The sequence below is a fragment of the Hippocampus comes genome, unplaced genomic scaffold, assembly GCF_001891065.2.
Source record: "Hippocampus comes isolate QL1 unplaced genomic scaffold, H_comes_QL1_v1.1 scaffold155, whole genome shotgun sequence".
In the NCBI taxonomy this organism is placed as follows: Eukaryota; Metazoa; Chordata; class Actinopteri; order Syngnathiformes; family Syngnathidae; genus Hippocampus; species Hippocampus comes.
This window is the reverse complement of record NW_017804967.1, coordinates 280,105-306,876: the sequence shown is the minus strand read 5'-3', so window position 1 is coordinate 306,876 and position 26,772 is coordinate 280,105. Positions and strand designations below refer to the sequence as shown.

The 26,772-nt window shown below is 42.3% G+C and overlaps 3 protein-coding genes and 1 long non-coding RNA gene across 5 annotated transcripts; 2 read left to right on the top strand and 2 right to left on the bottom strand.

The window, feature by feature from the left end:
- Positions 1-1,668: 1,668 nt before the first annotated feature.
- LOC109526683 (macrophage-expressed gene 1 protein) lies at positions 1,669-5,292 on the top strand. The gene is made up of 2 exons (XM_019888122.1): positions 1,669-2,219; positions 3,415-5,292. Exons 1-2 carry the CDS (start codon positions 1,770-1,772, stop codon positions 5,086-5,088), a joined length of 2,124 nt encoding a protein of 707 aa, XP_019743681.1. The 5' UTR covers positions 1,669-1,769; the 3' UTR covers positions 5,089-5,292.
- An 81-nt stretch (positions 5,293-5,373) lies between these two features.
- Positions 5,374-5,694, bottom strand: LOC109526701 (uncharacterized). The gene is made up of 2 exons (XR_002170397.1): positions 5,522-5,694; positions 5,374-5,475 (listed from the first exon to the last, which is right to left on the bottom strand). It is a non-coding gene; the product is annotated as an uncharacterized LOC109526701 (long non-coding RNA).
- Positions 5,695-5,822: 128 nt separating this feature from the next.
- prf1.5 (perforin 1.5) lies at positions 5,823-10,781 on the top strand. 2 transcript variants are annotated; one of them, XM_019888524.1, is made up of 5 exons: positions 5,823-7,205; positions 7,370-7,639; positions 7,724-7,995; positions 9,009-9,150; positions 9,237-10,781. In XM_019888524.1, the coding sequence occupies exons 2-5, from the start codon at positions 7,376-7,378 to the stop codon at positions 10,122-10,124; spliced, it is 1,566 nt and encodes a 521-aa protein (XP_019744083.1). In that variant the 5' UTR covers positions 5,823-7,205; positions 7,370-7,375; the 3' UTR covers positions 10,125-10,781. The 2 variants fall into 2 exon arrangements, with proteins under 2 accessions (XP_019744083.1, XP_019744075.1); XM_019888516.1 differs by having other exon boundaries at positions 7,335-7,639.
- Positions 10,782-11,711: 930 nt separating this feature from the next.
- On the bottom strand, positions 11,712-26,507 carry smarcad1a (SNF2 related chromatin remodeling ATPase with DExD box 1a). Its single transcript, XM_019888504.1, has 25 exons — positions 26,108-26,507; positions 24,713-24,830; positions 24,500-24,611; positions 23,939-24,005; positions 23,183-23,277; positions 22,914-22,983; positions 21,047-21,141; positions 20,687-20,812; positions 20,233-20,311; positions 19,495-20,123; positions 18,472-18,668; positions 18,307-18,397; positions 17,831-17,930; positions 17,504-17,563; positions 16,935-17,010; positions 16,719-16,854; positions 15,673-15,804; positions 14,713-14,808; positions 14,345-14,462; positions 14,020-14,135; positions 13,716-13,904; positions 13,436-13,554; positions 13,162-13,344; positions 12,494-12,603; positions 11,712-11,903 (listed from the first exon to the last, which is right to left on the bottom strand). Exons 1-25 carry the CDS (start codon positions 26,193-26,195, stop codon positions 11,842-11,844), a joined length of 3,264 nt encoding a protein of 1,087 aa, XP_019744063.1. The 5' UTR covers positions 26,196-26,507; the 3' UTR covers positions 11,712-11,841.
- Between the last annotated feature and the right edge of the window lie 265 nt (positions 26,508-26,772).

Here is a 26,772-nt window from a genome sequence, read left to right as displayed (position 1 = left end):
TAGTGGATACATTTGGTAACAAGTTACTGGGGGTCAGAAAGGACTACAGTACTGGACTGACTGAAAATTGATTGTCAGAGTTATCAATGAGACATTTATAATAAAGACCCAATGAGGAGAGGAGACACTGGATTCTGGTACCAAATCTCTCGAGGTTGGGAACGAGGAGAAGCGTTAGGTTTCAGTTCTCTGCACGTCACCTGAGGAGCTCCTCGCTCACCCTCTCATTTGGAATCTAATACTGTACATGTGTGTGTCCAACCTGAGGGCTGTTGAAGACGATTGCGTGGAGTAAATTTACAGTTTTGAGTTTGCACAGGTCTTGCAGACTTTCTTCTGTGTATTGATTGCGGACACTTCATGTGCAGAGAGGAGGTTGTGTGTGGGTGTGAGTTCAAAGTCAAGTAGGATATGTCCAGATTTTTAGGTCAAGACGGAGATTAGATTCTGAAATTGTTTCTCTGAAGAATGGAGAGATTGTGTAGAACATAGATAACATGGTCAAGAATTGGACATAATTTCTGTTGGTAGACTGTTGCAACAAGTATGAGAGGAAGGAGGAGAGATGTTCTAGAAGTGAAAGAAGGCTGTCATGTGTTTCACGTCATGGTCAAAGAAGTGATACCAAGGTTTCTGATGTGGGTGGAGGTTGGTCCACTGGAGGGTGAAGCTCCGGGTGGCAGTTTTGTCACAGTTGGGATTTTAAAAGAAGACGCAGCCAGTTAGGACTGAAGGAACGATAGCAGCAGTTGAATTTGAGACCAAAGGACAAGTACAAGATGAAGAGTGGTCAGAGAACGGAACTTTGGGGGACACCCTTGGGAAGAGGGCAGTTTTTGATCGATGAACTGATGACATTTTCTCCAGTTGTCGGTGGTGATGGTGATAAAGGTGATTTCAAGTCAGGTGAGATGGGGATAGAGAGGATCGAGGACAAAGGCTATTGGTAATTGGTAACTCCCAAAGACGTTTTTAAAGGTCTTTTCAGACTTGGTCCAGAATTGGCTGGTACTGAATGACTTAAGGAGGTCTGTTTCCGTGTTGTGTTTGTAGGGCAACACAGATTGTAACTGGTCATCCATCTTTCAGGAAAAGAACCATCAGAATCAGTTCGGGTGGAACAATAATGGTGACTTTCTTTGGCCAACTTGTGTACCGGTAAGTATCTTGGGTTTTCACATTCAGGCCTGGACTAGTTTGTCCAGTGACTCACTGGGGAAAATTGTACGGGAGCATAAGCTCATGTGACAGGTGTGCTTCCCCTTGTTCAGGCTTTAAAGAAGTGAAAGTGAAAAAGAGAAGTGAAAGCACTTCTCTTTTTTTGTGGCTTTTGATAAGACGAAGCCTGCATGTGAATAATATAAACGTTATCCAACATGAAATATGTACTGTGGATTAACAACCTAGTAATCCATTTATCGGCACTGATATGATAGGTCCTTCTGCATTTTACCCGATGTTGAGTCACACCTTCAGAAATGATTAACCATCAAACACAGATTTAGATACTTAACCTTATGGCATAGTTTTTTTGTTTCTAAGCGTTTGTCGAATACAACTTTTAAAGCTAGACTCATGAAATATGTTTTATCAGTCAGATACAGTGTTAATACTCGGAGGTAACAGACGAGCTCAGCAAAAGCTAAACTTAAATCACAGACACCGTTTCCCCACCGACAAGTTCCTGATCAAGGTCATATGATGAGAGAGGGAGGAACTGTTGAACCTTTAATTCAGCAGTCTTTACCGACACTCTGGACACATTCAAGATGAGGGCACCTGCGACCCTCCTGGCTCTCTCTCTCCTTCACGTTTGTTTGTCAGTTCCTGTCAGACGTCCGACCAACTGGCTACGACAATGTCGAGCTTCCACTAACTTCTCCGTCACAGCTTTAGAAGTTCTACCTGGCGGAGGCTGGGATAACCTCCGGAACATAGATATGGGTCGGGTCATGAACCTCAGCTATTTGCATTGCCAGACCACCGAAGATGGGCTCTACTTCATCCCAGATGAAGTGTTTGTCATACCCCACAAGGAGACGGGACTGGAGACCAACTCTGAGATCATCAGCTCCTGGCAGGAGCAGCGAAGCTCGACGTCTTTCGGCATAAATGTTGAGGCATCATTCTTTTCTGTGCTGAATGGTAAATTCTCCTCTGAGAACCAAAGGATGAAAATACATCAGGTCCAAGACTCTTCAACCACAACCAGAGTGCAGGTGAGTTTTTTTTTTTTTTTGGATATGTTGAAAGTTGAAAATCTTGTGCGAAAACAGCCACATTATTAAAGAGAGGCGGGAGAAGAAAAACAAAATCACAAATATCTGCCTAAAATGCTACATCTGAAGGTAAAATCAGTTGACTAGCTCATATTGATTTTTATTTTGTGATGGTGCAGAGAAATGCCTTTTAGTTCAGGGGTGGTCAAACATTTGGGGTCTAGGGCCCCCTACTGGGGAGAAAGTTGCCCAAGGGCTCCATTATAATATGAACATCAATCCAACACCGTAACTATCAGGTGTACTGCTACTCTCAAGAGTAATTTAATATACACAATGAGCGATGAATATACTGTTAAGTAATAGACCAGGGGTGTCAAACTCATTTCACATTGTGGGCCGCATACGGCCTCGGTAGATGTCAAGTGGGCCGGACCATTAAAATGATACCATACTCTGCTATAAATAACTAAAATATCATGTCTTTCCTTTGTTTTGGTATAGTGAAGTACAAGAACATGAGGAAAATGTTAAAATTTAATGAACATATCTTTTACCTAACATTTCATGAAACACCTTCGATTTCCTTAGACAAATGTGCAATTTACTTTTATCATTCACATATATGCATTGTAATTGGTATTAAAAAAATAGTCATTTTAGATTAAACGAGATTTATAAAGAAAGGATTTTTTTGAACCATTTACACATGTGCATATAAAATCTAAATTTAATCCCTGCCTACACTTTGCAAACGAAAGAGAAAACAGTGTGCCCCCTAGCGGATAATACACGAATTGCACCTTATTAAAACTATTAATTCCGTGTCTTTTATGCATTTTTTCATTTTTAAATTATCCCGCGGGCCTGATCGAACCTCCTCGGGTATGTTTGACACCCCTGTAATAGACTATACCCTAGCCAAAAAAAGTTGGGGCTGCTATTCGAACTGTTTCACTGTTTCAGTGTTTTTTTTTTTTTTGCACAATTTGCGATTCTCTAACAATGAGCTGAACAGCACAATTCACAACAGGTGTATGATCCATTTCCATGTTTGATTATAACCGGTGTTCAATCAGTCCTCCCCATCATTCGTTTTGTGTTCTGAAAGGAGAATAGGACACCTAACAATTGCTCAACATGACCCTGCAACTGCAAGGCTTCAACAGCTAACACTTAAATGTGTCATTCTCAGGTTCGTAACCTCCTCTACACGGTGAAGGCTTATCCGGACTTCAATCTCGATTCACGTTTTGCTCAGCAAGCCAAGGAGATAGCTGATGCCATAGAAAACAACCAAACAAGGAATGCAAACTACCTCTCAGAGAAGATGGTGTTGGACTACGGTACCCATGTGATCACCAGTGTTGACGCTGGGGCAACGTTGCTGGAGGACGACTACTTGCGTTCCTCTTACGTGTTGGACAATGCATCGCAAGGTTCTGCCATCAAAGCCTCGGCCGGCTTAAACTTTTTTGACAAAGTCAAATTTGACATAAGCAGCCAAAGCGCCCAGCAGAGCTCGTCATTGCAGACATATCAGGCAAACATTCAATATTCTCTCATTCAAAGTCACGGCGGGATACCTTTCTACCCGGGCATCACTCTGCAAAAGTGGCAGGAAAGTACCAGAAACAACCTGGTTGCGGTTGATCGTTCAGGATTAGCCCTGCCCTACTTCATCAATGTCAACACCATCCCCGATCTGCCGCAACCTACTGTTAACAAAGTCGCCAAATTGCTGACCAAAGCCATCGAGCGCTATTACATGATCAACACTCGCCCCGGCTGCGTCGACGTCAACTCCCAGAACTTCAACTTCCAAGCCAACGTCGACGACGCTTCGTGTGACGGCCCCGCGACAAACCTCAGTTTCGGCGGTGTCTACCAAGAGTGTATTCCCATCTCCCAAAATACAGGCCCGCTGTGTGAAGCCCTGGCCCAGAAAAACCCAGACACAGGTGCTTTTTCCTGTCGGCCGCCTTACTCGCCGACGTTACTGAGATCAGAGGTGAGACAGCAAGCTTACTCCGTGCGCGAATGTCACGACGAGACATACCGATGCGGGGCCTTTCATTGGTACCACTGCCATCGTCAAGTGTGTGGGGACAACTCGTATGTCCGCTCGGCTCGCATAAACACCTATTGGTGTTCCGTCAGTGGCAATGCGCCGGAAAACTCCGGGTATCTCTTCGGAGGGATGTATAGCCCCTCCCTCATGAACCCCATCACCAACTCTAAAACCTGCCCAGAAACCTTTTTGCCCCTAAAGTTCCTCTCAGACGGTCAAGTGATCTGTTTAAGTAAGGATTTTGAAAGTGGCACCAAATACGCTGTACCGTTCGCGGGTCTCTTCAGCTGTGAGTCAAACAACCCCATGGCGGGGCAACGACGTCGCTGCCCCGCTAAGTTCAGTCAACACCTCGCCGCTGTCAGCGATGGCTGTGAAATCCTTTACTGCGTCCAGTCGGGATTATTCACAGGTGGGCAGCTGCTTCCGATCCACCTCCCTCCTTTCACGAGGGCGCCGGTGCTTACCGTAAAAGCCACCAACACGGTGATGGTGATGACAGAGGGTGAAAGCAACTGGGTACGAGTCGGAAACACAAAGTCATGGAAACTGGCGGACCCCGACGACATTCAGGAGATTTTAAGAAAGTTCAACCCGAACCAGAGTCAGATGTCCGACGGAGAAAAGGCAGGGGTAGCATTTGGCGTGTTAGCCATGATGGCCCTGGTAGTCGTGGGAGTCGTGGTCTTACTTAAAAGAAGACAAAAGCTGTCTGGCATGACCTTAAGGAGAGGTTACACGGAAATACGACGAGCGGGTGATGAAGAGGAGCGAGCGATTCTGCAAGAGAACAATTGAATTCTCCAGAAAAGTGACGAATGTGGTCTGACAGCTTTCATTTTTTGTTGACGAATAATGTAATAGCATGATTCAAATGTTTAATCATGGAGCATGTAGGCTTGAAATGTTATGTACGAGGAATCAAGAGAGTAAAAATTGCATTTGAATGTTCAGTGGCACCTTAATTTACGAGTTTTATTTGTTTGTGAGCAGTAAAAAAAACAAACAAAAAAAAAAACAAAAAACACTTGCATTTTAAGTAACATGTTTTTAGAAGAAGAAAATTAGGATGGTCCAGTATTGTACCGCATAAAGAAATACGGTCATAATAAAAAATGACTGTTTACTTTTTCCTGACATCAAACTTTTTTTTTGTACTTCACTTTCACTCAACTTAATGTCAAACTGTTTGAAAGTGCTCTATAAATACAGTTGAGTTGAGTTGAGAAACCAATTAAAGCATGCTTTCTTCACCTTCAGTGGCTTTTCTTTTTCTTGGACAGAGGTGCGCAATTTCTAAACCGCATTGCCCCTGGCAGCCTTCATTGAACCCTTTTGTTTTCATATAGAACAGAGGTGACAAACTCAAGGCCCGGGGGCCAGATCTGGCCCGCCACATGATTTTATGTGGCCCGCGAATGCAACTCAAACATGTCACCTTCCATGATGCTTGCTGAAATCTCTACGAAAATTTAAAATTCTCATAAGAGACATATTGTGAGCATTTCTTGTAACCAAAACTCTCATTACAGTAACAAACAATAGTTGAATAAACAGTTAGAGTTTTTTTTTCTTTTTTGGTTTCAGTCACAACGGCCCTCCAAGGGTAACGGTTACTAAATTGTGGACCACGACAAAAATGACTGACACCCCTGGTATAGAACATTCATAGAACTATGTCACACATCTCACTCATCTTCTCAGCACCCACTTTATTTGTACCCATGGTTAGATTATGATTATTTTAGGGTGACAAGATCGGCAGAAAACAATGACCGATAATTGTGAGTTAACCATATGACACTGATAGTTGACACTACTGTGGGAACAAATATGTACACTTTTAAACCTCTAACAAGCTGAACTTGTAACGTAAAAATGTACGCGATGTGTGAATATGTAATTTAAAAAAATAGACAACTGAAATGTAAACACATTTCGTAAAATACATTTAGGATAATTTAATGCAATAAAGGCCATTTGGGATGGGGTTGCATTTATGTTTCATATGTCCAATTTCCCTAAAGAAAATCATGAAGGGCAACCGAAAAACAAAGATCGACAAAAATGAACCAGCACGACAGGATCCAAGAAATGTTACGTGCTACAGCACGTTTAAAGTTTGATCAAGCATATATAATATATTTTGGGAGTAATTCACACTGTCCAAGTATGCATGAATGAAAAATGGCCACTCTATTTTGAAGACTGCACCCTGGAAATGACAAGCTGAACACCGCAAGTACCATTTTGCCGGAGACGACGCCGCCTTGCAGTGGAGAGCCATTTTTTTAACTTCCTGTGGGTTTGGTGACCCAAAAAACACTGACATTCTATCCTCATGCAAAAATAGACATTGGCAGAAGTAACCTCAATGTTATGGTAAGGCTATCAGCACACAGACAGGCAGGCTTAGACGCTGTATGCACAAAAGAGCACATACAAAAACCCATGAGACAATCCCCTTGCACACACACATCCATTTCCAGTAAATGTCTGGTTGTGCATCTTGCTCCCGTGAGAATAAAAGACTCACCATCCCCCCACCGGGTTGGGAGGGAATAGATGGCGATCTTGAACATGAAAACAAACCGGCTCATGCTGAGGAAATTGGAACAGCCTTAAGCGGTCGAGAGAGCAAGAGCGAGAGAGCAAAAAAACAGACAGACAAGAAAAGCCCTGAGCCATGAATTCAGTCCTTGGTGTTTTTCAAACACTGAATCGCAGACAAAAGGTGAGCCGCTAAACAGATTCGCTGCCAGTCTGCAGCAGGACCAAGCGCTGACGCTGTCCCTTTGGTGGTTGAAGCCATCGAGGTTTTGAAGACAAAGCAAAACCTTTTAAGGGGAATTTCTGCATCCTTTCGACCATAGGGGGGAAAAAAAACCAACATTAAGGTGAAGACCCAATCCTAGGTAAGTGCTGACTTTCCCTTTAAGTACCATGTCTTGAAAAACATGTTTTCAACAACATCTGTGGTCAGATTAAAAACTCCAGCTGTTCAATCTGGAATGCCTAAAAGCTAATGTGTTGCATGTTTCCAGACACTTCACTGAATACCAATTCCTGTGACAACGAGGTCACCATGCCGGGATTGCCGAGAAGTAGCTTTGTCTCATTGCTATTGGCATTGCCAGTCATCCTGGAGACGGGCACGGTCCGGGCGTGTCGCCTTGGCTCGCCGACCCAGTGCGAGAAAGCACCCTTTGTACCCGGCTATAACCTGGCTGGGGAGGGTTTTGATGTGGTGCGGTTGAGACGGACGGGGGCGTATGTCATTAACGTCAAGGGTCAGCTGGCTGAGAACCACACGTGCACACTGTGTCCGAACCGCTTCCACAAAGGACAGGTGATGACTGGTGATTCTACGCTCGACATGAAGTGGTTTGTTTCAAACTGTCCCCCCCCCCCACCACCCCCACCCCATCCTCAGATTCAGAGGCTCCCGGCTGCTGTGCTTGACTGGCGCCCCTTCAGCCGTTGCAGCAAGCAGCTTTCGAGTGCCCTCCACCACTCTGTGGATTCACTGTTGCGTAGCTCCAACTCACTGGTGAACAACAACTGGAGCGTGGGTTTGAGCCTCGATACATATGGCAAGGTCGTGCTGGGAGGGAGCCGCTCGGATTTGGCCAAGTTCGCTCGTTCGCAGCACAGCGTGGACAAGGCCACTTTCGCCATACATGAAATCAGCTGCACGTACTACAGGTAAAAGAACGGACACCGACCACGTCATCACGGGGTGGAAGTTACGTTGAACTGCAAAGCTTCGGGCGAAAATGATTCAATGCTTCAGCTGCAAGTTTTTGCTGGATTTCTCCACACAAGAGTGACAAAAGCCAATGCGACATTATCATTTGACGTGTAACTACAAGCAGCACACAGTTGGGTGTTGACCAAAATTTACTGAACTACAGCACTGTAGACTAGATTCAAGAAAAAAATGTCTTATATGTACACAATGATCTCTCGCTTTTCGTGGTTAATGGGGACCAGAACCCCTCGCGAAAGAGGAAAATCCGCAAAGTAGGTACCCCCCCCGTACAGGTATATGTCCATGTGTATAAGTACAGTATATATATTATTTATAAGGCTAAATTTAATGGTATACATGCACATATAAGTACATGTTTGTAGTAATTAACATTACTGTTATATACTAATATTTATACATACATGTATAAGATGTATAAATTAGGTTAGAGGTTAGTGTATAAATAACAAAATACAGTAAATATAAACATGTAGTACTGTATATGTTGCTTTATGTGACTCGCTGTCGTTTTGCTGGCTTTCGCTGCCGCTCGTGGACCTTTTGCGGCATTTTTGCAATTTTTTTTGCGATGAATATCTGAAAAATTCGTGATGCACTGAAACTGCGATAAATGAACTGCGAAGTAGCGAGGGATCACTATATGCATATATATATATATATATATATATATATATATATATATATATATATATATATATATATATATATATATATATATATATATATATATATATATATATATATATATATATATATATATATATATATATATATATATATATATATATATATATATATATATATATATATATATATTTTAATACAACAGGAAAAAAAAAGACAAGCCAACAAGATTGAAAGCATTCCCCAAAGAACCCGACTACCCACGGGGACCAAAACAGCCATTCTCGGGAATGTTAACCTCCTATTGCTCATTTTGTTTCAGCTACAGACTGGCCGATCACCCCCAACTGAGCACAGAGTTCACCAAGCATCTGAACAGACTCCCGCGGGACCTCGTGACAAGCCACAACAGAGCCCTGTACAGACGGCTCATCGACACCTACGGAACGCATTACATTTACCAGGTCAGATGCAGATAAGCGCGTACAGTCGGTGGCTTTGCTCACGGGAATCATGCGGCGACTTAACTTTGTTCGATTCCATCTCCGAGGTTCAACTTGGTGGAAAAGTGAGGCGAATCACAGCCTTTCGGACCTGCCTGGCCACCTTGAAGGGCTTTACCGAGACGGAGATCAAAAAGTGCCTGAATGCCGAACTGCGCATGGCCTTGGGATTCCTCCCTGCCAACGCTTCCTTCTCCAACAAGTGTGACGGGCTCATGAAGGGCAACATGAGCATGGGCTTCTATCAAGGCTTCATGACTCATAAGATCGAGGTCATTGGCGGGGAGAAATACTTTCCGGACATCCTCTACCAGCAGGACCCCTCCGACGCCTACCACAGCTGGATGAACAGCCTCCAAGACAACCCAGATGTGGTGTCCTACGGGATTTTCCCCCTGCACCATCTGGTCGAGGACACTCAGCTCAGCGCAAACCTAAGGGAACTCATCTCAGAGTATATCCGAGAGAACAAGCTTCAGGAGGACCAGCTGGGTTTCAAGAACTGCTCCCCAACACCCAATTTGGACCACAACTGCTGCCCCCTGCGGGCCGGCCGTGGATCGCTCAAACTGGAAATCCACAGAGCCGCTGGCCTCAAGGCCGACACCTTCACCAAAACGGACGCCTACGTGAAGATTTTCTACAACGGCATGTACGAGGAGACGGGAACGGTGATGGACGACAACAACCCGGTATGGAATGTGACTTATTACTTCAGCTCGGTGGAGGTCGGGCAGGAGTTGAGGTTTGAAGTCTGGGACAGAGATGTTCTTTACAACGACCAGGCCGGCGTTTGTATCGTCTTTCCCGAGCAAGGAACTCGTTCTTTGAGCTGCCAGCTGAGCAAAGGAGTCCTTTACTTTTCATATAGCATCAAGTGCGATGCTCACTTGTCGGGCTTCAGGTGTGGACGGTACTCTCCCACTGCGGAATAGTTCAGACCTGATTCAATTCTTCTGGTTTACTTCATGGTAAGGTCTTCTTTTAGAATTAGTCAGATTTTTTTTTGTCAGCAAGGCGCCCCTGCAAAATTTACTTCAGCAAAATCTTATTGCAGCCAAAGGAGATTCGAGTTTGTTTTGAAAAACAGACATTACCAGGATCATTGTGTGAAGGCCAAGGCCATATTGATGCCCTTTCATACCTTGTACTTTACACCTACTTTGATTTTATAATCCTATTATCTAGCGCTTTGATATCATGTTCTCGATGACCATGATTTTGACGATAAATAAATAAACGTGTTGTGGATGCAATAACATTTGTCGTGGCGTGTTTTACTTTCGAGACGTGACATAAATGGGGTAAAAATGGCCGACAATGTTTAAATTCTCACTGAGGGGTGAACAATTGGGAAGTGTTTTCCAATGGCGGCGATTGTTGCGTTCGCGTCAGGATTCGTTCAAGGTCGCAAATGTTCAAACGGTTGCCAGATTATTCGTCTGTATTTTTCTTGTCGCAAGGGAATTTTGAACATGTTCAAAAGAACTTTTGGCGAAAAGTCTTGCTGAACAGTGGTATCGGAGCCTTCATACGAACTGGCTTGTCGGGGTCATTCTTGTAAAATGTCGTCACTCTTATATCACCTATTTCACCAACCTTACCTCAAAGAGCAAGTATGGGGGGGAAAAAAAATCCGTGGTTTAAGTTCCTTTGTACAGCTCCACAAATAGTCATGTCATTTACCCGAACATTGTTTCATTTATTAAAGGTAACAAATTCAAAGTACACATAAAAAGTACATCCAAATATGCATGTGCACAACCTACACCTTTTCAAATGCTGTAAAGGTAACGCTTAGATCATATTAGGAAATCATACAGTACGAGGATGTAGCAGCTGCTTCCAAGACTCTTCCAAAGCCTCCAATGCATGGCCACATTTTCAGAAATATGTTCAGCAGAACTCTCATTCTCAACGCATCACCCATCGGGGCAACTTTGACACTTTTCAATTCAGCAATGGCACTAAAAAGGAACAAGCCTGTTTTTCTTTTTGCAAATATTTCAGTGACTTTAAAATGAAACTACCATTATAAACAGTGTGGTAATGTAACTGAGTAAAATTTTTGTTGACAACAGCCCAAACTATCTTTTTAGAAATGGACTATAGACAGTGCAAAGAAACATCGCTATGCGCGGCAGTGGAAATCTTATGGGCTAAGAAACATTATGGTTTGCTGAAATTTGTGTTAATTGCTCAAGAAATATCTCCTGTGTCCTGGGAATATCTTGCTTGATGATAGTGTATGTAGTTCAGCTCCCATAAATTTGCAAAGTCACCAACAGCTGTTATAAAAAGGTTTGGTCTCCAGAATATCAAGATTCGATGGTGCCTTCCAACAAAGGCCGCATGACGCTCAGTTTGGTCTGACTGCATGACACCGGTGAGGTACACGACATCAGAGGCACAATGCTTGTTTAGCCTTCACTGCATGTGTTGATAGCACTCATAAAATGTGTTTCAGGCACAGCTATCAGTCCACAGAGGAAAGCAAAATCCTCTCTTTTTTTTTTTTTTTTAAAGGTGGTCAGCAGTTTTTGTCTTGAGTTTCACTGCGTCTTTAGTCAAATCCCAGCCCTGCCCTCAGTGAACTAAGTAACAATTTTTTTAAAATTTCACCTCAAGTTTCAAGTTTTATGTGACTGAATATCACAGTCCCAGTGACGCTTTGAGCAAAGATGCCATATCTTCAGGTATGGTCCCTTCATCACCTAAAATAAAACAACATTGTTTTCATCACTTCAATTCATGTTGGAATGATAACGTGTGAACAGCAACATGCCATGAAAATCAGAGATGACTGGTGCTTGTGGAAATCAAAATTCTGCACGTTTCGAAAAGCACCACTTTCAATGGCGAGAGCAAAACACGAATCCAATTACAGCACTTCATTCACAATTTCACCGTTTGTTATGAGTAGACCATTTCCTAAAATAGTGTCATCTGTTAGAGGCAAGGCATTTCTCGAGGTCTTTGTTGATACAAGTGCATTTTTATGATCAAATCTATACAAGCTGACATGGTCACTGAGTCACAGGTGTTGCTTTCCTAAGTAACGAAGGGTTCGGTGAATGAAACTCATGGGGTTGAGTCCCTCCAATAAGGTTAAAAAAATACAATAAAAACACTGCTCTAGAGGTTTATTCACGTCTATTGGAGGCCACTATTTGAGGAAAATTTGTATTTTGAGACATCCTTCTGATTGTAGTGACACCATAGAAATGCAAGCAAAAATGTGTGTGTGTGTGTGTGTGTGTGTGTGTGTGTGTGTGTGTGTGTGTGTGGATGCACTTTTCCTTACTCTGTTCAGCAGCTGTCATGTCCTGCTCCAGTTTGAGTTTCTTCTGGCTCAGCTGCAGTATAGCGTCCTCAATGCTATCTTTACTGATCAGCTTGATGACCTGGACAGTCCTAACACACAAATCAGGAAGGTGGCATTGAGTGTTTTTCACCCCTTAAATTGTTATAAACAGAATGGCAGAAGTGTTCAATTCTGTAAAACGATTCCTTGTCCTAATGACTTCAAAGTCATCATTTCAATGAAGAACTTGTGGATTTGTGTGTCCCGGCTGCATGACAGTGTCGAGTCAAGTGGACTGCTGCCGTATTGAAATCATTAATGGTAGACATTGGACTTAACAGTTGTAGAGATCTAGATTTCTTTCACAAAGATATTCCACACAACTTTAAAACTGTATAATTGTGGACAATGTATTGGTGTTAACAGAGTTACGCTTTCTAAAATGTGCATGGGGGAGGGGAAAAAATATGCATTGCAGTGCTTGCTGGAGGATTTTGTTAGCCTGGAATTTTAGACTCAACACTGTACCAGCAATTGAGTCTGGTCAGTCACATCAAGACAAGGCAAACCTGAACAAACAGACAATGGAATGAACCACAGAAGAGTGGATGTGACGTCAGGAAGAAAAAAAAAATTACTTGTGTGTTGAATGTTGTGATCCACCGTACCTGGTCTGACCCAATCGATGGCAGCGGTCCTCAGCCTGCTTATCATTGTAGGGGTTCCAATCAATGTCGTGCAGGATGACGACGTTTGCTGACGTGAGGTTGATGCCGAGGCCACCCGCGCGGGTCGAAAGCAGGAATACAAATATGTCGGCGTCGTCGTTGAACTCGTCGATCAGCACAATTCTGCGGAGGACGAGAAGGCATCAAAATCACGAAACGCATCAGATGGAACATGATTTCAAACTAATCGGCTCCGAAAAGCGTGTGAGCTGACCTGTCTGCTATTGGCGTGGAGCCGTCCATTCGAATGTAACGATGCTTGAGGTGTTTCATCAGTTCCTCGACGATGTCCAGCACCATGACGAACTGACTGAATAGAACAACTCTGTCTCCCTGTGCATTTTGACAAACAAAGTGAGGATGCATTTAAACCACCAAATGTGTGATCGGCTCACACGCACAAATGAGATACACGACCATGAATGCACGAAGTGCGGAAGTCTCAAAGTCAGAGCAGAGTTAAATCGCAATGTTTCGGAATTTTGCATTGGAACCTTGTCTTTGAGTGACGCCAGCTTCTCCGTCAGCCAGTGGAACTTCCCAGAATCGAGGAGCAGACTGTTGTCCAGCTGATAGGAGCCGATGGATGAGTATTGCTGACACAAACGATGCAGCTCAAAGTCAGACATCGCCTCCATGTCCTCTTGGATCAACGCAGCATTTGCATCGTGGTGAGTCGGCTCCTGACAAAAAAAACCCGGCATCTTATTCTTGATGTACGTGAATCAGTGCTGTAGAACAAATTAGATCAGATGTCTAACTTTTCTTGATTTTTTTTTTTTAACTGAATAAAGTTACCTTGAGCATGAGTTTGCTCATGGCCGTCAGCTTCTCTGTCGTGTAGTACTGTCGATGTAGCAGAGGGTGGTTGGCCATCTTTCTTAACTGCATCAGGACGTTAGACAACTCGCGCTCTGCACGGACAAAAAAAAAAAAAAAAAAAAAAGTCAGATATGAATGATCCAAAGTTCCTACATATGAGCTTTCATAATTCTGTACTACTACAGACCCCAATGTAAAATGTTAAATATTTGTTTCATTTTAATATATAGAGGTGCACTATTCTCATTATTGGTCAGAAAAAAAAAAGTGGTATCGAACATCCCCAGTGAAGACAGCTTACTGTCGCTGCGTTTGGAAGCTTTGAGTTTTTTCAAGAGGGTCTGGTAGAGAACCTGCTGCTTTTCACTCATGGAACAGAACTCAACCTTTTCTTCCTTTTCAGGTAGTTGCTTGAGGACCTAGAAATGAGATGAGTGGAAAATATGAATCGATTGTCTTTTGGTGTGTACCCAACCCAAGAACATGGAAGCTCCCAAGGCGCGGAAGTAATATAAACCTAAACTGAGGACCCCCTGTGCTGTTTCTTCTATGACTCTGCTGACTGAATAAAAACGTTAGTATTTTCCACCAGATGAAGTATGATCCATTTTCATGGGATGCCACCGGAAAATATGCTAAACAATGTAGATTCAGAACGGAGCGACTCACATCACTCTTAATTCTTCGAAGGATGAAAGGTTTCATAATGCGTTTGGCCTGAGAGATGCGCTCTCTCTCGAATTGACTCCGATCCTCCTGGGACTTCTACAGAAAACAAAAGGGGTGGAAGACATAGACATCACTGATGTCATTTAAAAGTATGATGTTATGAATACAATTATTTGCAGAATTCCATGCTGTATTCGCCAAGACACACGATACAGACTATTACAACACTAAGGTTCCACCTTTATGTCCCAAAAATATTTTCAGTGAAGCCCCACCGATTTGTGATTCACAATTCATAAATTCAGCTATACTCTCTTGAACAGTGTTTTTCAAACCCTGTGCCGTGGAACACCAGTGTGCCGCGGGAAAATATTCAATTTGTTTGCCTGTGCGGACGATCGCCCAGAAAGTAATCATGTAGTACCCTCTCATACCGCTAGAGAGCAGCAACAGCTAGCCAATTGCCTTGCGTTTAGCCTACAGACAAGCGAATTTGTGACGCGTGAATGCAGAATGACGGTGAAACAATAAATATGAAAGATTATAAAATACTTTTTTCTTTGTGTTCATTTGATTCCAATTCAAGCTGTTAGAACGTCATTCTTCAACGTAAAAAACGGTTATAGGAACAATATAACACGTTAATTGTTAAAATAAGCGTTTTTTTCACACTTGCAGCTAGTGATGTGCCGCGAGATTTTTTCAATGAAAGAAGTTTGCCTTGGCTCAAAAAAGTTTGAAAAACACTGCTCAAGAAAATATCCTTCGCTATTTGCAGAAAAACACACCTATTCCTGGTTTTGTGCTCTTTCAATAGCACTTGAAGATGACACATGGTAGCACCAAAGCTCTGACGAAAAGGAACTTGGTTGTTGATATATATATTTTTATCACTCGTTTAAATCATGTGTCATATGTTCATCATAGAGATGGATAAAAAAAAAAAAGTCATAGAAATACCATAGAAAACATCTTGGAGAGCTCTGTCGTGGAGCTCGAAAACATGGATGGCATGATGAAGTTGAGGAGCGACATCAGTTCTAAGAGGTTGTTTTGTAATGGTGTGCCAGTGAGCAGCAAGCGATGCTCCGCCTGAAAGGAGAAGAGACTCGTGTCAAGAACTCATGTGCGGCGATGGTGGCAGCTTTCGAGGCAAAATCGGTTCTTCAACTCTTCAGGTCCAGGTGCGCCTAAAAGGCGGGCAGGGCGCCCTCATCAGCCCAACATCAATAAAAGATTTATTTTCAAAAACAGACGCGTTTAATTGATGCTAAGAAACAGACAGCACGAGCAAAATCACTTTTTTTGCATATCGTATGACAAGAATGATGACCGGTGGAAGGGAATCACTGAGTCAATCACAGTGAAAATTGCCAAAGACAGGCTGGTCATTGGCAAGTTTCAAAGGCAGTGATTTAATGACATGTACAATTTTGACACTGGTATTTACTTCCAAGCTGAACATGCTTAGCCTTGCGTCAACTGTAAAGACCATAAAACTAAAGATGCTGTGTGTACGTATGGCTGTCAAATTTATGAGCTATGTCAGAAATGCTTCAGGATGGGTGTGAAAAAAATACATTTCTAAACCAAACTACACATGTTCCCCTGAGCATCCAACAGTTCTCGGCCAAGATGCACATCGCTGTGCCGTGGCAACCTCCTTTCTTACACGACCCGGCTCAGTGGAATGTTCTTTTTTTCACTTTGCAGAGCTCATGGGGTTCATCGTAGGGTATCTGTTTGGAGAACATGGGTGACATCAAGATGGCCGTGAGGATCCAGGAAGAATCCTACGAGTGCATCAAAGTGTGGCAGGGAAGGGAAGGCCGGGAAATTGCGCTTCACTACAGGTAGATAACTCCGAAGGGGAAACTTGTAGCAGTAGCTTGCATTTGAAATATAGCTTTTCTGACACCATTTATGTGATACTTGTGAAATCAGATGTCATAATCGAATGAAAATAATTTTGTGTGAAGCGCTGTCACCAAACACAGTGAACTCACATTGATCGACATGAGGTGGCGGTAGCGCAACGTGTTCATGTTCTTCAGCATGTGACCCTCGTCAAAGATGGCATACGCAAGATGAAGCTTGCGAAACAGACCGCGGTCATTGGGGTTCCCAATGGCAAAGTTGTACCTGTGGAGGAGGAAACAGAGTGTATGAGTGACATGTGTATAAAACGGGATTTTTTTTTTTTTGCAAACTGAGACACTAACGTGGTGACAAGGACGTTGAATTCAATGGCGTCATCGAGGATGTCGCGCTTGAGGTATTGGCGGTCCTCCGCAGAACCTGTACACAAACCAAAAGCACATTTTGTCTCTCAGGCTGTATCCGAATTATTCCCCAACTCTTCATATAGTCACGCACTGTATCGTCCGACCCCACTAGTCTAAACACGGCATTGTGATTAATATTGTGTTTTTGGAATATGAATTAAGCCGCAAAATCCACATGTTTTTATCCATCTCAGTTGGCAGCCATCGCAGTGCTTCGGCATCCGCGAATGACCAATCACGGCTCATCTGTTTTCTGGGTTTCCCGATGTGACGTCCGCAAGCGGAGCCCGAAAACGCGGCCACCCCCCAAGATGGAAAAAAACAGGTGGATTTTACGGCTGAATTCATATTCCACACACAATATCAATCAGAATTCCATCTTTTGACTCGTGGGTCCGCATCAAACTTTTTCACCTGACTTCACCGTTAAGCACAAACACAAATCAGTGAGCTACCCGCCAAACTGTTTGTGGATATGAAAAGGTTCAAAATGTCAAGCATCCTACCATAATACACTAAAACTTTAAGACGGGGACACCACATTTGTAGTTCTCTGACCCAGTTATCTGTAACACAAACAAAAACAAATGCACGATGGACAATCTGTGAATTTTGTGCAAATTCTGAAAAGAAATCTCCAGGATGAGTTGTGGAGCTCACTTCATGGATTCTGAATGTAACTCAGCTGTTTATTTTGATGACATAAAAAAATAACAGTACATGCCTGGATGAAAAATGGATATAATCAGAATCAAATCACTTTAGATGTTTCTAATTGTCAGACATTTGGCTAAGACAAAACAACATGTGAACATTTCGGGTGTTGATGTTACCAAGTGTAGAGGCAGGCACAATGATGAGGTGAGGAGCCTCTGTTCCATTCTGCAATAAATGGGCCAAGAAGGCAATAGCTTGGATGGTTTTCCCCAAACCCTGATTGGAGAAAGAGGCAGATTGGCATCATTTCATATCACCCGTCAAAACATTGACCAACTTCTAAGGGGGATGAAACAACAAACCGTCTTTCAAACAGACTTTGTTGTACATGTGATTGTTTTACAAAAACAACGGATGATTCAGATGGTCCTTGATGTACATAAAAGAACACAGTGAAGACAGCCTAATCACCTAATCATATTAAATAAACCTATAAAGACATTTATCATTTGACTCATTTCAGTGACTAAAACACCTCATACTAACGTATGGAATTGACATGGTAATGTCATTTAATTCACTTTACACCAGCATATGCACATCTTATTTATTTTTACTCTACGATTTGCCTCTTTTAGAGCTTGCATCTCACCATCTCATCGGCGAGGATACCGCTCAAGTTGTGCTCGTGCAAGAGCAGCAGCCATTTCAGACCGATCATCTGATAGGGTTTCAGCTGGAGCCTGGAGGACAAATGTGATCTGAATGACAGAGCAACGTGACAAGATTTTGTACATCTCAAGTGCATGACACTCACTGGCTATTGAGCAGCCTGGGCTGTAGCATTTCCCCCGTGCCAGCCTGCATCACTTCTGTGACCTGCTGAACCATCTTGGAGGAGATGGTCTCACATTTGGACATGAGGCCCTGAACAATGTTGCGCCCTTTCAGAACAGTTTTGCAGCCCAGCACTAGGTCCTCTGACAGCCCGTTGCTCTTTTGCATTTGGCTGGTCTTGAGAGTGAAAGAAGGGAGGGATGGTGTTAAGAGAAGAAATACAAACCGAGTTGGACCCGTCGCCGAACTTGGTTTTCATGGATGCAGACACATTGAGTAAAATATTTTTTAAATTCAACAATAACAGCAAACAACTGATATAAACCAAAACATCAGCAAGATTTTTGGGAGAAATCAGCTTTCATGGAAAACATATATTGAAGGCTAATCAGCAGTGATTTTTTTTTCCCTCTCCGATGCATTTCAATGCGGTGTCAATTATCAGCGGACCTCACACTTAGCGGGCCATCGCCGCCTCCAGCGAATAGCGGGGTTTAACTGTATTGTTTTTGTGTGCGTAAGTGTGTGTGTGTGTAACCGATTATTCCAAACATAATTTATCTCAATGGGTTACTTTATCTTGAAAGACGCAGGAGAGCTTGTGTTTGACCGTATTGTTTTCATTTCCCGTTATACTGAGGATAAACTTGTATATTGCTAGAAATAAATAGACTTGCTGGAAAGGTTCATTTATTTCAGTAGTTCTTTTCAAAAAGTGAAACTCAAGACAGACCAAAAAAAAAGGAGGGGGGTATTAAATTACAAATGATTTTGATTGCTTCGAGTGTAACATTAAAACTCCTTGAATCTGGGGTTGTCATGAACTCAAAGCTAAGATCCTCAAAATGACTGAAATCATTTGGTGTGTTGTGAAATAAGTTTCACTTTTTCCAACTACTGTACTGAAATAAATGAAGTTTTCCAGGTTCTTCTCATTTATTGTGATGCACCTGCATTATGAGGCACGCTGCATGCTAAGCACCGCAACCGCAAGATTTCTCACCAGGCTCAGCCAGTTTTTAAAGGGTCGAAGCTCGATGATCTTTTTGGCTTTTTTCACAGAACACCCAGAAATGAGCGCCAGCTCGTCGATGGTGGCCTCCTCAAAGAACTTGAGGATCTCTTCCTTCAAGCCTCCCATGTTTGTAAACTCATCATCGCAACTGTCACGGTCGCTGCTGTCCGCATCGTCTGCGTCGTCATCAGAGCTGAAGTGCTTTTCATTGGCGCGGGCTATCCGCTTTCGCTCTTCGGCTAGCTTCTTGGCCATACTGGTCCCGCTGGAAAACTTGGACAGCATCTGTGCGGCAGAGGACGGGGAGGAGCAGGATGGCTTCTGATAAGAAGTAGTTCTTTTGACAGAGGAGGACAAGTCTTTTGAAATCCATGTGGAGAGGGTGGAATTGGAATGTTTGATCTCCTCTTCAGCTGAATAGTCGTCGCTATCCACTGTATCCTCTGAGCTGTCGTGAGTATCATTCGCATGAAACGTTTCGCATTCCTTGGCATTCATTTTGTCGTCACAAGATCCAATCTGGTGCACTTTGCTTTGCTCCTTGACTGACTTCTCTTTGCACTTGGAATGGTGGGATTTATTTGGTGGGTATTCGTCACCGCTTAAGCTGACGTCATCTGTGAGACAAGCAAAAAAAAAAAAAAAAAGCAAAGGCTTCATCAGGTTAATACAATATGGCACTGGTGACAGATGCATGAGGACGTGTGAGAGGAGCTGTGTTGGGACCTGAGCCGGAGAACATTAGTAGAGCCTGCAGAGCCTCGGTGAAATCCCAATTGTGTTCCTGAAGCACCACCCGCAACTCCTTCAGTACGACAGACATCAGGGAAGTTTACATGAAAAACAAGCATCCATCAAGAAAAAAAAATATGCCTCCATATTTATTTGTTGACATTCGAAACTTCTCTTCATCAACAGCAACAAATTCTGAAAGCCGTATAACTCTGGTGAGAAAAAAAAATAGAACAGACAAGACATATTTCTTAAAAGCTTTTGCTGCAGCCAACGTTCAAAACAACAAAGGCCAAGTTACACACTGGTTTTTACAACCGTTCTAGTGCCACAAAAAATTGGCTCAAAAACCAAACAAATTGGAGGTTGACTCGTATTCTGGACTGATGGATGTGTCGTGTAACAAAGTATTTGACAATTTTGGCCTGTCTTTTTTTTTATTTCTTACCTCCTTGTCCTGATTGGGGAACTTGTTCTGTAGCCTTTTGACCATCACCTCCTGCTTCTCCCAACTCGGTTCGTCTCCACCATCCTGATCATCATCGTCAGTGTATTCCGCTTCATCTTCAGACACCTTTTGGTTTCAATGCCAGTGAGGCAAAGGGGGCAATTGTCAGGCCGGAGGACAAACTAGAAGGGGTTTAACGAGGAGTGTGCATCTCTCCACAAGACAATTTGATACAATCCAATATATTTGTTCCACTTGAAAATCTATCGAGATATGCATTGAATCGCCTTTAATTGGAGAGATACACAAGCCTACCAACGTGTAATTTCTTTCAAAAAAGCGATACTTGTAATAACTCACCTCTGATCGCTTCCTCCTTTTGTAGGGTTGAGTCTCACCGCTCTCCAATGACGTGTCAGATTCATCCTGCTTTCTCTTACTAACATATTCTGTGTCTGGAAAAACAGGCAGCGTTGACCAATGACACGACTTTATTGGTTGGCTGTGTTTCAACCAGTATTGAATATTACAGAAAATTATGATTTAAACTACCTATTAAAAATAAATAAATAAAATGCAGTGACTGCTCTACCAAGTTTGAAATTACACTGACAAAAAGTTATGGATATTTGGCTTTCAGGTGAAATTTCAGGACAAGCCGAAAGTGCTTTCAAACCTTTACAGGTGAACTTAATGTGATCTTCTCTAAGCTTTTGAACGCACATGTCTAACTTAAATATTTCAGTAGTTTTTGCACACGTTGCTGTTCTCTTAACAGGTTTACCGGCACAATCCACAAAAAGGCGTTTGATCCTTGAATCGACCAAAGTATGTCCTGGTTCGATTAAGAGCTGGTGTTGAAACCGTCATCCTCATCAGGCTGTTCACATTTTGACATCATGAGACCACAACGACACCGAACAATGGATCAAAAGTACCTTCCCATTGTGATGCTTCAAACGGGAAGTTCCAAGACGTCATCGTCTTGCACGTGGCAAGGAGCATTTACACTGGACGAGGCACCAGTGGGCCTCAGAGCTGTTCTCTGCCGATTCGCGTTGAGTAGAAATGGCTGCCAACGATGATGGAAAAGGCAAGGAGAGCGTGATGGATTAGCCACTGTTGTCACCAGACGAGGTTTTGGTGGTGGCGGAGTTACAGCGTGGGCGTGTCCAGTCGGTACAGAACTGATCTATACTTTGTGAATGGTACAATGACAAGGCCATACTACCTGAAGAACATTTCTAATCCAGTGATTGTGCCCCTACATGAACAACACGGGCCTAATTTCATTTTATGGATGACAATGCACTTGCTGACCGAGGTTGCATCATCAAGGAATGGCTGTTGGAGACTGGTGCACCTCAAATGGAATGGCCAGCAATTTCTCCAGACCTGATTCCTATTGAAAACCTGTGGGATCACCTGGGTCGCCGTGTAGTCTCAAAACTCTGCACCCCAGAACCTCAATGACCTGAGGGCTGCCCTCCAAGAAGAGTGGGATGCCATTTTTGTTGTGGTGTACCCACCGTTGTTGTTAACTTTTCTTTCAATTAATCGTTTGCGATGAGAAAATCACTAGTGCATCATTCAACTGAAATGTCCTAATTTCATGACATGATATCACTGGACGGTGAACTTTTTACATTTTCCATAAATGTCACCTTGAAAGCCAAATACCCCAAACCTTTTGTGAATAGTGTACAACCAAGTATCCGAGTATCATAAGAATTGTGTGCGATAATACTCCTTGTAAAGTCAGTGAGGTCAGAATCGTGCGAAGGCTTGAGAGGAATAGCCTAGAGGACATGGGTGGGTCTCCTCCTCCTGATCTTGCAGGAGAGTACTTTTTCCCTACTCTGAACAATCAACATACAGTATTTACCAAATATAGGTTACTAAGTCAGGTTTTTGTGCGTGTGTGTGTGTGTGTGTGTGTTACTGTTCGGCGTGATTTTTAAAAACCATACTTTCGGACAAAGATCAAACAACAAAACCCCTTGATCCTTGAGATATTTTGATATTGACACATACCGTCTGTACAAGTCTCCTTTACGTGTATTCATGGAGATGAAGTTTAGTGAATTTGTGGCCTTGCTATTGTCATTTTTACCCAGAAATAGTGGCATTGAAGAGATAAGCATGAGTACTGTTACTTTCATATTTTCTTTTAAAAATACCATTCGTATGTTGTTTAAATTGGGCTTGACTACTACTCTATTCATACCGTCGTCATCATCAGAAATCACCAGACAATCATCAACACTTCCATGCTGAGTGCTTGTACTTCCAACTACCTGCAAACACAATACAGTATCCTATTATACAGGCCCTTTTAAGGTTTTTTTTTTTTTTGTCCTCATCGGGGCACACAATAACATTGATCTACTATAAAAGATAAACTAGTCACTGACAATGTTCTTTCAAAAAACTAAAACTAAAACAAAAAACAAACAAACATGCCATTAATCTGAACTGTAGGATTTGTCAACTCACCCCTGATTGTTTCCTCCTTTGGTAGGGTTGAGTCTCCCCGCTCTCCAGTGAGCTGTCGGATACATCGAGTTTTCTCATCCCGACACAGTCGGTGTCTTGGGGAGAAAAAAAAAAAAAAAAAAAGATGATGCAGTGTTGACCAATGACGCAGCTTGACTAAAGCTGAAAATTCTGAGTGCTCAGGAGAGCAACAGCTTGTTGTCCTCCAGGCTGTTTATTGACACAGAATGAAAACCCAATGAAATACAAAATGCAATTTCTAAATGCCAATTTAATTGTTAAAGGCACCAAAATAAATAAATAAATAAATAAATAAAAAAATCCAAACCAACCTGTCCATATTCGTATGGACAGGTTAGTTTGGCAAATACACTTTCAGAACACTATATATTTTGTAAATTCTTAAATAAACAGGAGGATAAACCAGCAAACCACGAAAAACTGCGGTTACCCCTCCAAAAAAAGAAAAGAAAAAGCCAAAACATATTAATAATTTAAGAAACAATCGCGAATACAGTAGGTGAATTTGCAGGTGCTGAATCGCAAGTATGTTGGGGTCCACAATATAGTCATTGCAAATAACACATTGCATCTGTTCACTCTAAACTTTAGAAAACTCTCAGTATAATAGTGAACCCCTAAGTTTCATGCTCCACTTTTTAAAATATTTTCCTGCAAAAAGGTGTTTGCCGACACATATACAAAATACACATAGATGTAAGTAAAATCGGGATTGATGTACAACACTATTCATACCTTCATCATCAGAAATAAGAAGACACTTGGCAATAGCGCCATCCAGTGTGCTCGTACTCCCAACAACCTGTGAACACATCACAACGGACCCTACATTCACTTGATACAGGAGGTGAATATATAAAATGCTGCCTTTGCAAAGTTAATAATGCTCAGATTCAGACAACTTTAGGCATGGGCGGCTTTCGTACTTGGAAGGTATGATAACCTTAAGTAAAAATATTGCGAGTTCATGGTATGACGGTAATGCGATAAAAGCTCTCAATTAGACAGTGATCGCGTTTTGGGGGCATGAATTTGCATCCTCCCTGTGTCAAGATACGATGATTCAAAAACAGCAAACTTTTTTGACAAGGGGAAAAAGTTGTGGGGCTCATTGACTGCTGGCATCAAAAACGGTGGAGGTCAGGGTCATATCACATTGCTTGCACTGACGACTTAACAAAAATGCTCCTACGTATTATGGAACGTTTGTGGTTTTGAAATGTTGATTTTTTAATTTTTTTATTTTATATATTTTTTAATCACGTTCCTACCTACTTCCAGTAAGACATCACTCACCTCTGAGAGCTTTTTCCTTGACAAATGAGGGAACATCTCGGAGAGTCTTAACTCTTTTTGACTTTTTTCCTCTTCGTTTTCATCATTTGAAGACTGTTTGAAAATAGGATCCCTGGAATGGCAAAGACAACATAGGCTAAGTAAATTAGCTACAGGAACTTAAAAAAACCCAAAAAAAAAAAAAAAAAAAATCAATAAGTGTATGTCATCAACCTTGATTTCCTTGAGAAGGAGACTTTCCTCAGCGGGTGGTCATCGTCAGAGACGTCTTCAAAAACCACTCCTCGGGCATGCGACTTTGACGAATGGGAATTATTGGATTTCATTTGAGCTAGTGGACAAGATTAGATGAAATCACAAAAACAAATCAAGAGTTCTTCAGTGATGATCACAAATTCATTTTTTTTTTAAAATCTTGTTGAGAAAACAAGTCTTTGAAGCGCTTGTCACAAGACTGCTTGTCAAGTATCAAGTACAACTTTATTGTCTAATGTGCTGTATGTCATGACATTCCTCCCAATCAAAATCAGTGCTGGTACACGCGTGCCGCCGAGAAGGCGCACCCACCAAGCACAGATGTCGACACCGGTGTGAAATTCATTCTGTTTGCGAAAACAAAACTATTGTTCCAATTTTCTGCTTCAATTTACATGTCCTATCCTTTTCTTTCATTCAAAAAGAAATACAGAATAACTAAATAAAAATTGTGGTTGTCTCACTACATGCCGTTTTTTTAATTTTCGATTTAACCAGTTTAGTAAGGTTGCCTCTTGTAAGTTAATTGCCTCCAATTATTTTTTTTTCTCATCTGCAAGCATACACGGGTGGGGTGAGAATGGTACACAGAAATGGGAGAGAGGGAGCAAGAGGAAAGAGACACGATCCAAACATGGATGCATTTTTGTTCTGTTGATTTGATTTTCATTGTCCAAAAAAAAAAAAGAAGGAAAACATGCTACCATCAGGTACTAGTTGGCCCCTAGGACAACATAAGCAGCCAATGGCACTGCTCTAAAAATAGCTCACCAGTGATAGGACACTGTGACTTAAGAAGAGAAGAATTAAAACAGAAGAATGTTGATAATGTATTGTTTTAAAAAATAAAATGGTACACATTCCTTCTGTTACAAATACACAAGACTTTGTTTACAACTGAAATTGACTGTGTTGAATGGAAAGATGAAATGCTTTATTATAATGATTTTACAGCTGAAATTTTAACACTGTGGTATTTTTGCTCAGTTATACAGTCAGGAGCTAATATTGGCTCGTAGCTAGTATGCACCGACCCAAACAATCGGTAAGTCTGTACCTCCGACGTCCTGACAGGTGCATGATTTACTGACAGGCTGATAACCGTAGAAGGATGCGCTTATGTATTTAGCCAACATTGCTCATTTACATCAAAGGGAGACTGTGTTAACTTCCAACACGTGAGCCATTGGCATAGCAAAAAGGTTTAAATACAGTACCACCGCCTATGTCACAAGTGAATCGCTACACTAGCTACTTTCAAGTACTAATCACGCTAACGCTGATGGAATCATTCTTTGCACATCTGGTAAAGAGCTCAGGTTTTGAGTTAGCCCCGAACATCAGTTTACTCACCCGGCTTATTCTCCTTCTCGGACTCGGGGGTCACTTTGCATGCTGGCGACTTTTGAAAACGGAAACGTTCCAGGTTGTATTGGCTCATCTTGGCCGGGCTATCTCATGTCTGGTTGCGGGAAGCCTTATGTCCGACTCCGGTTCTTACAGATATATATATATTTTTTGCTCGCCGGCACGCGCGGCTCAACTTTTTTTCTTGGCTCCTCGACCTGACAGTAAAGAGCACCGGCTCAAAATAGTCTTGAGATTCGAGAAAGACGACGCCGGTAGGTCGTTTTTAAAAACGCCGACGTATGCTAGCTAGAATGTGGTTGTAGTTTAGTAGCATGGTGGCTATGTAACGAAACGAAATAGCTTGGAGAGGCCGAAGACTACCGGTTTCCCGCTAAAGCAGCTGTGTTGTAGCACGATTGAGCCCTGTGATTGGCTAAAGGAGCGAGTGGGCGGGAACTCACGAGTCCCGTGTGGTTAGCTTGCCCTATGAAAATACCGGCACTGTCTGTACGGTACTCTATCTATCTATCAATCTATCAATCTATCTATCTATCTATCTATCTATCTATCTATCTATCTATCTATCTATCTATCTATCCATCCATCCATCCATCTCTAGCTATGTTTTATAGATACTGCTATCACTGTGTATACTGTATTTCTACAAG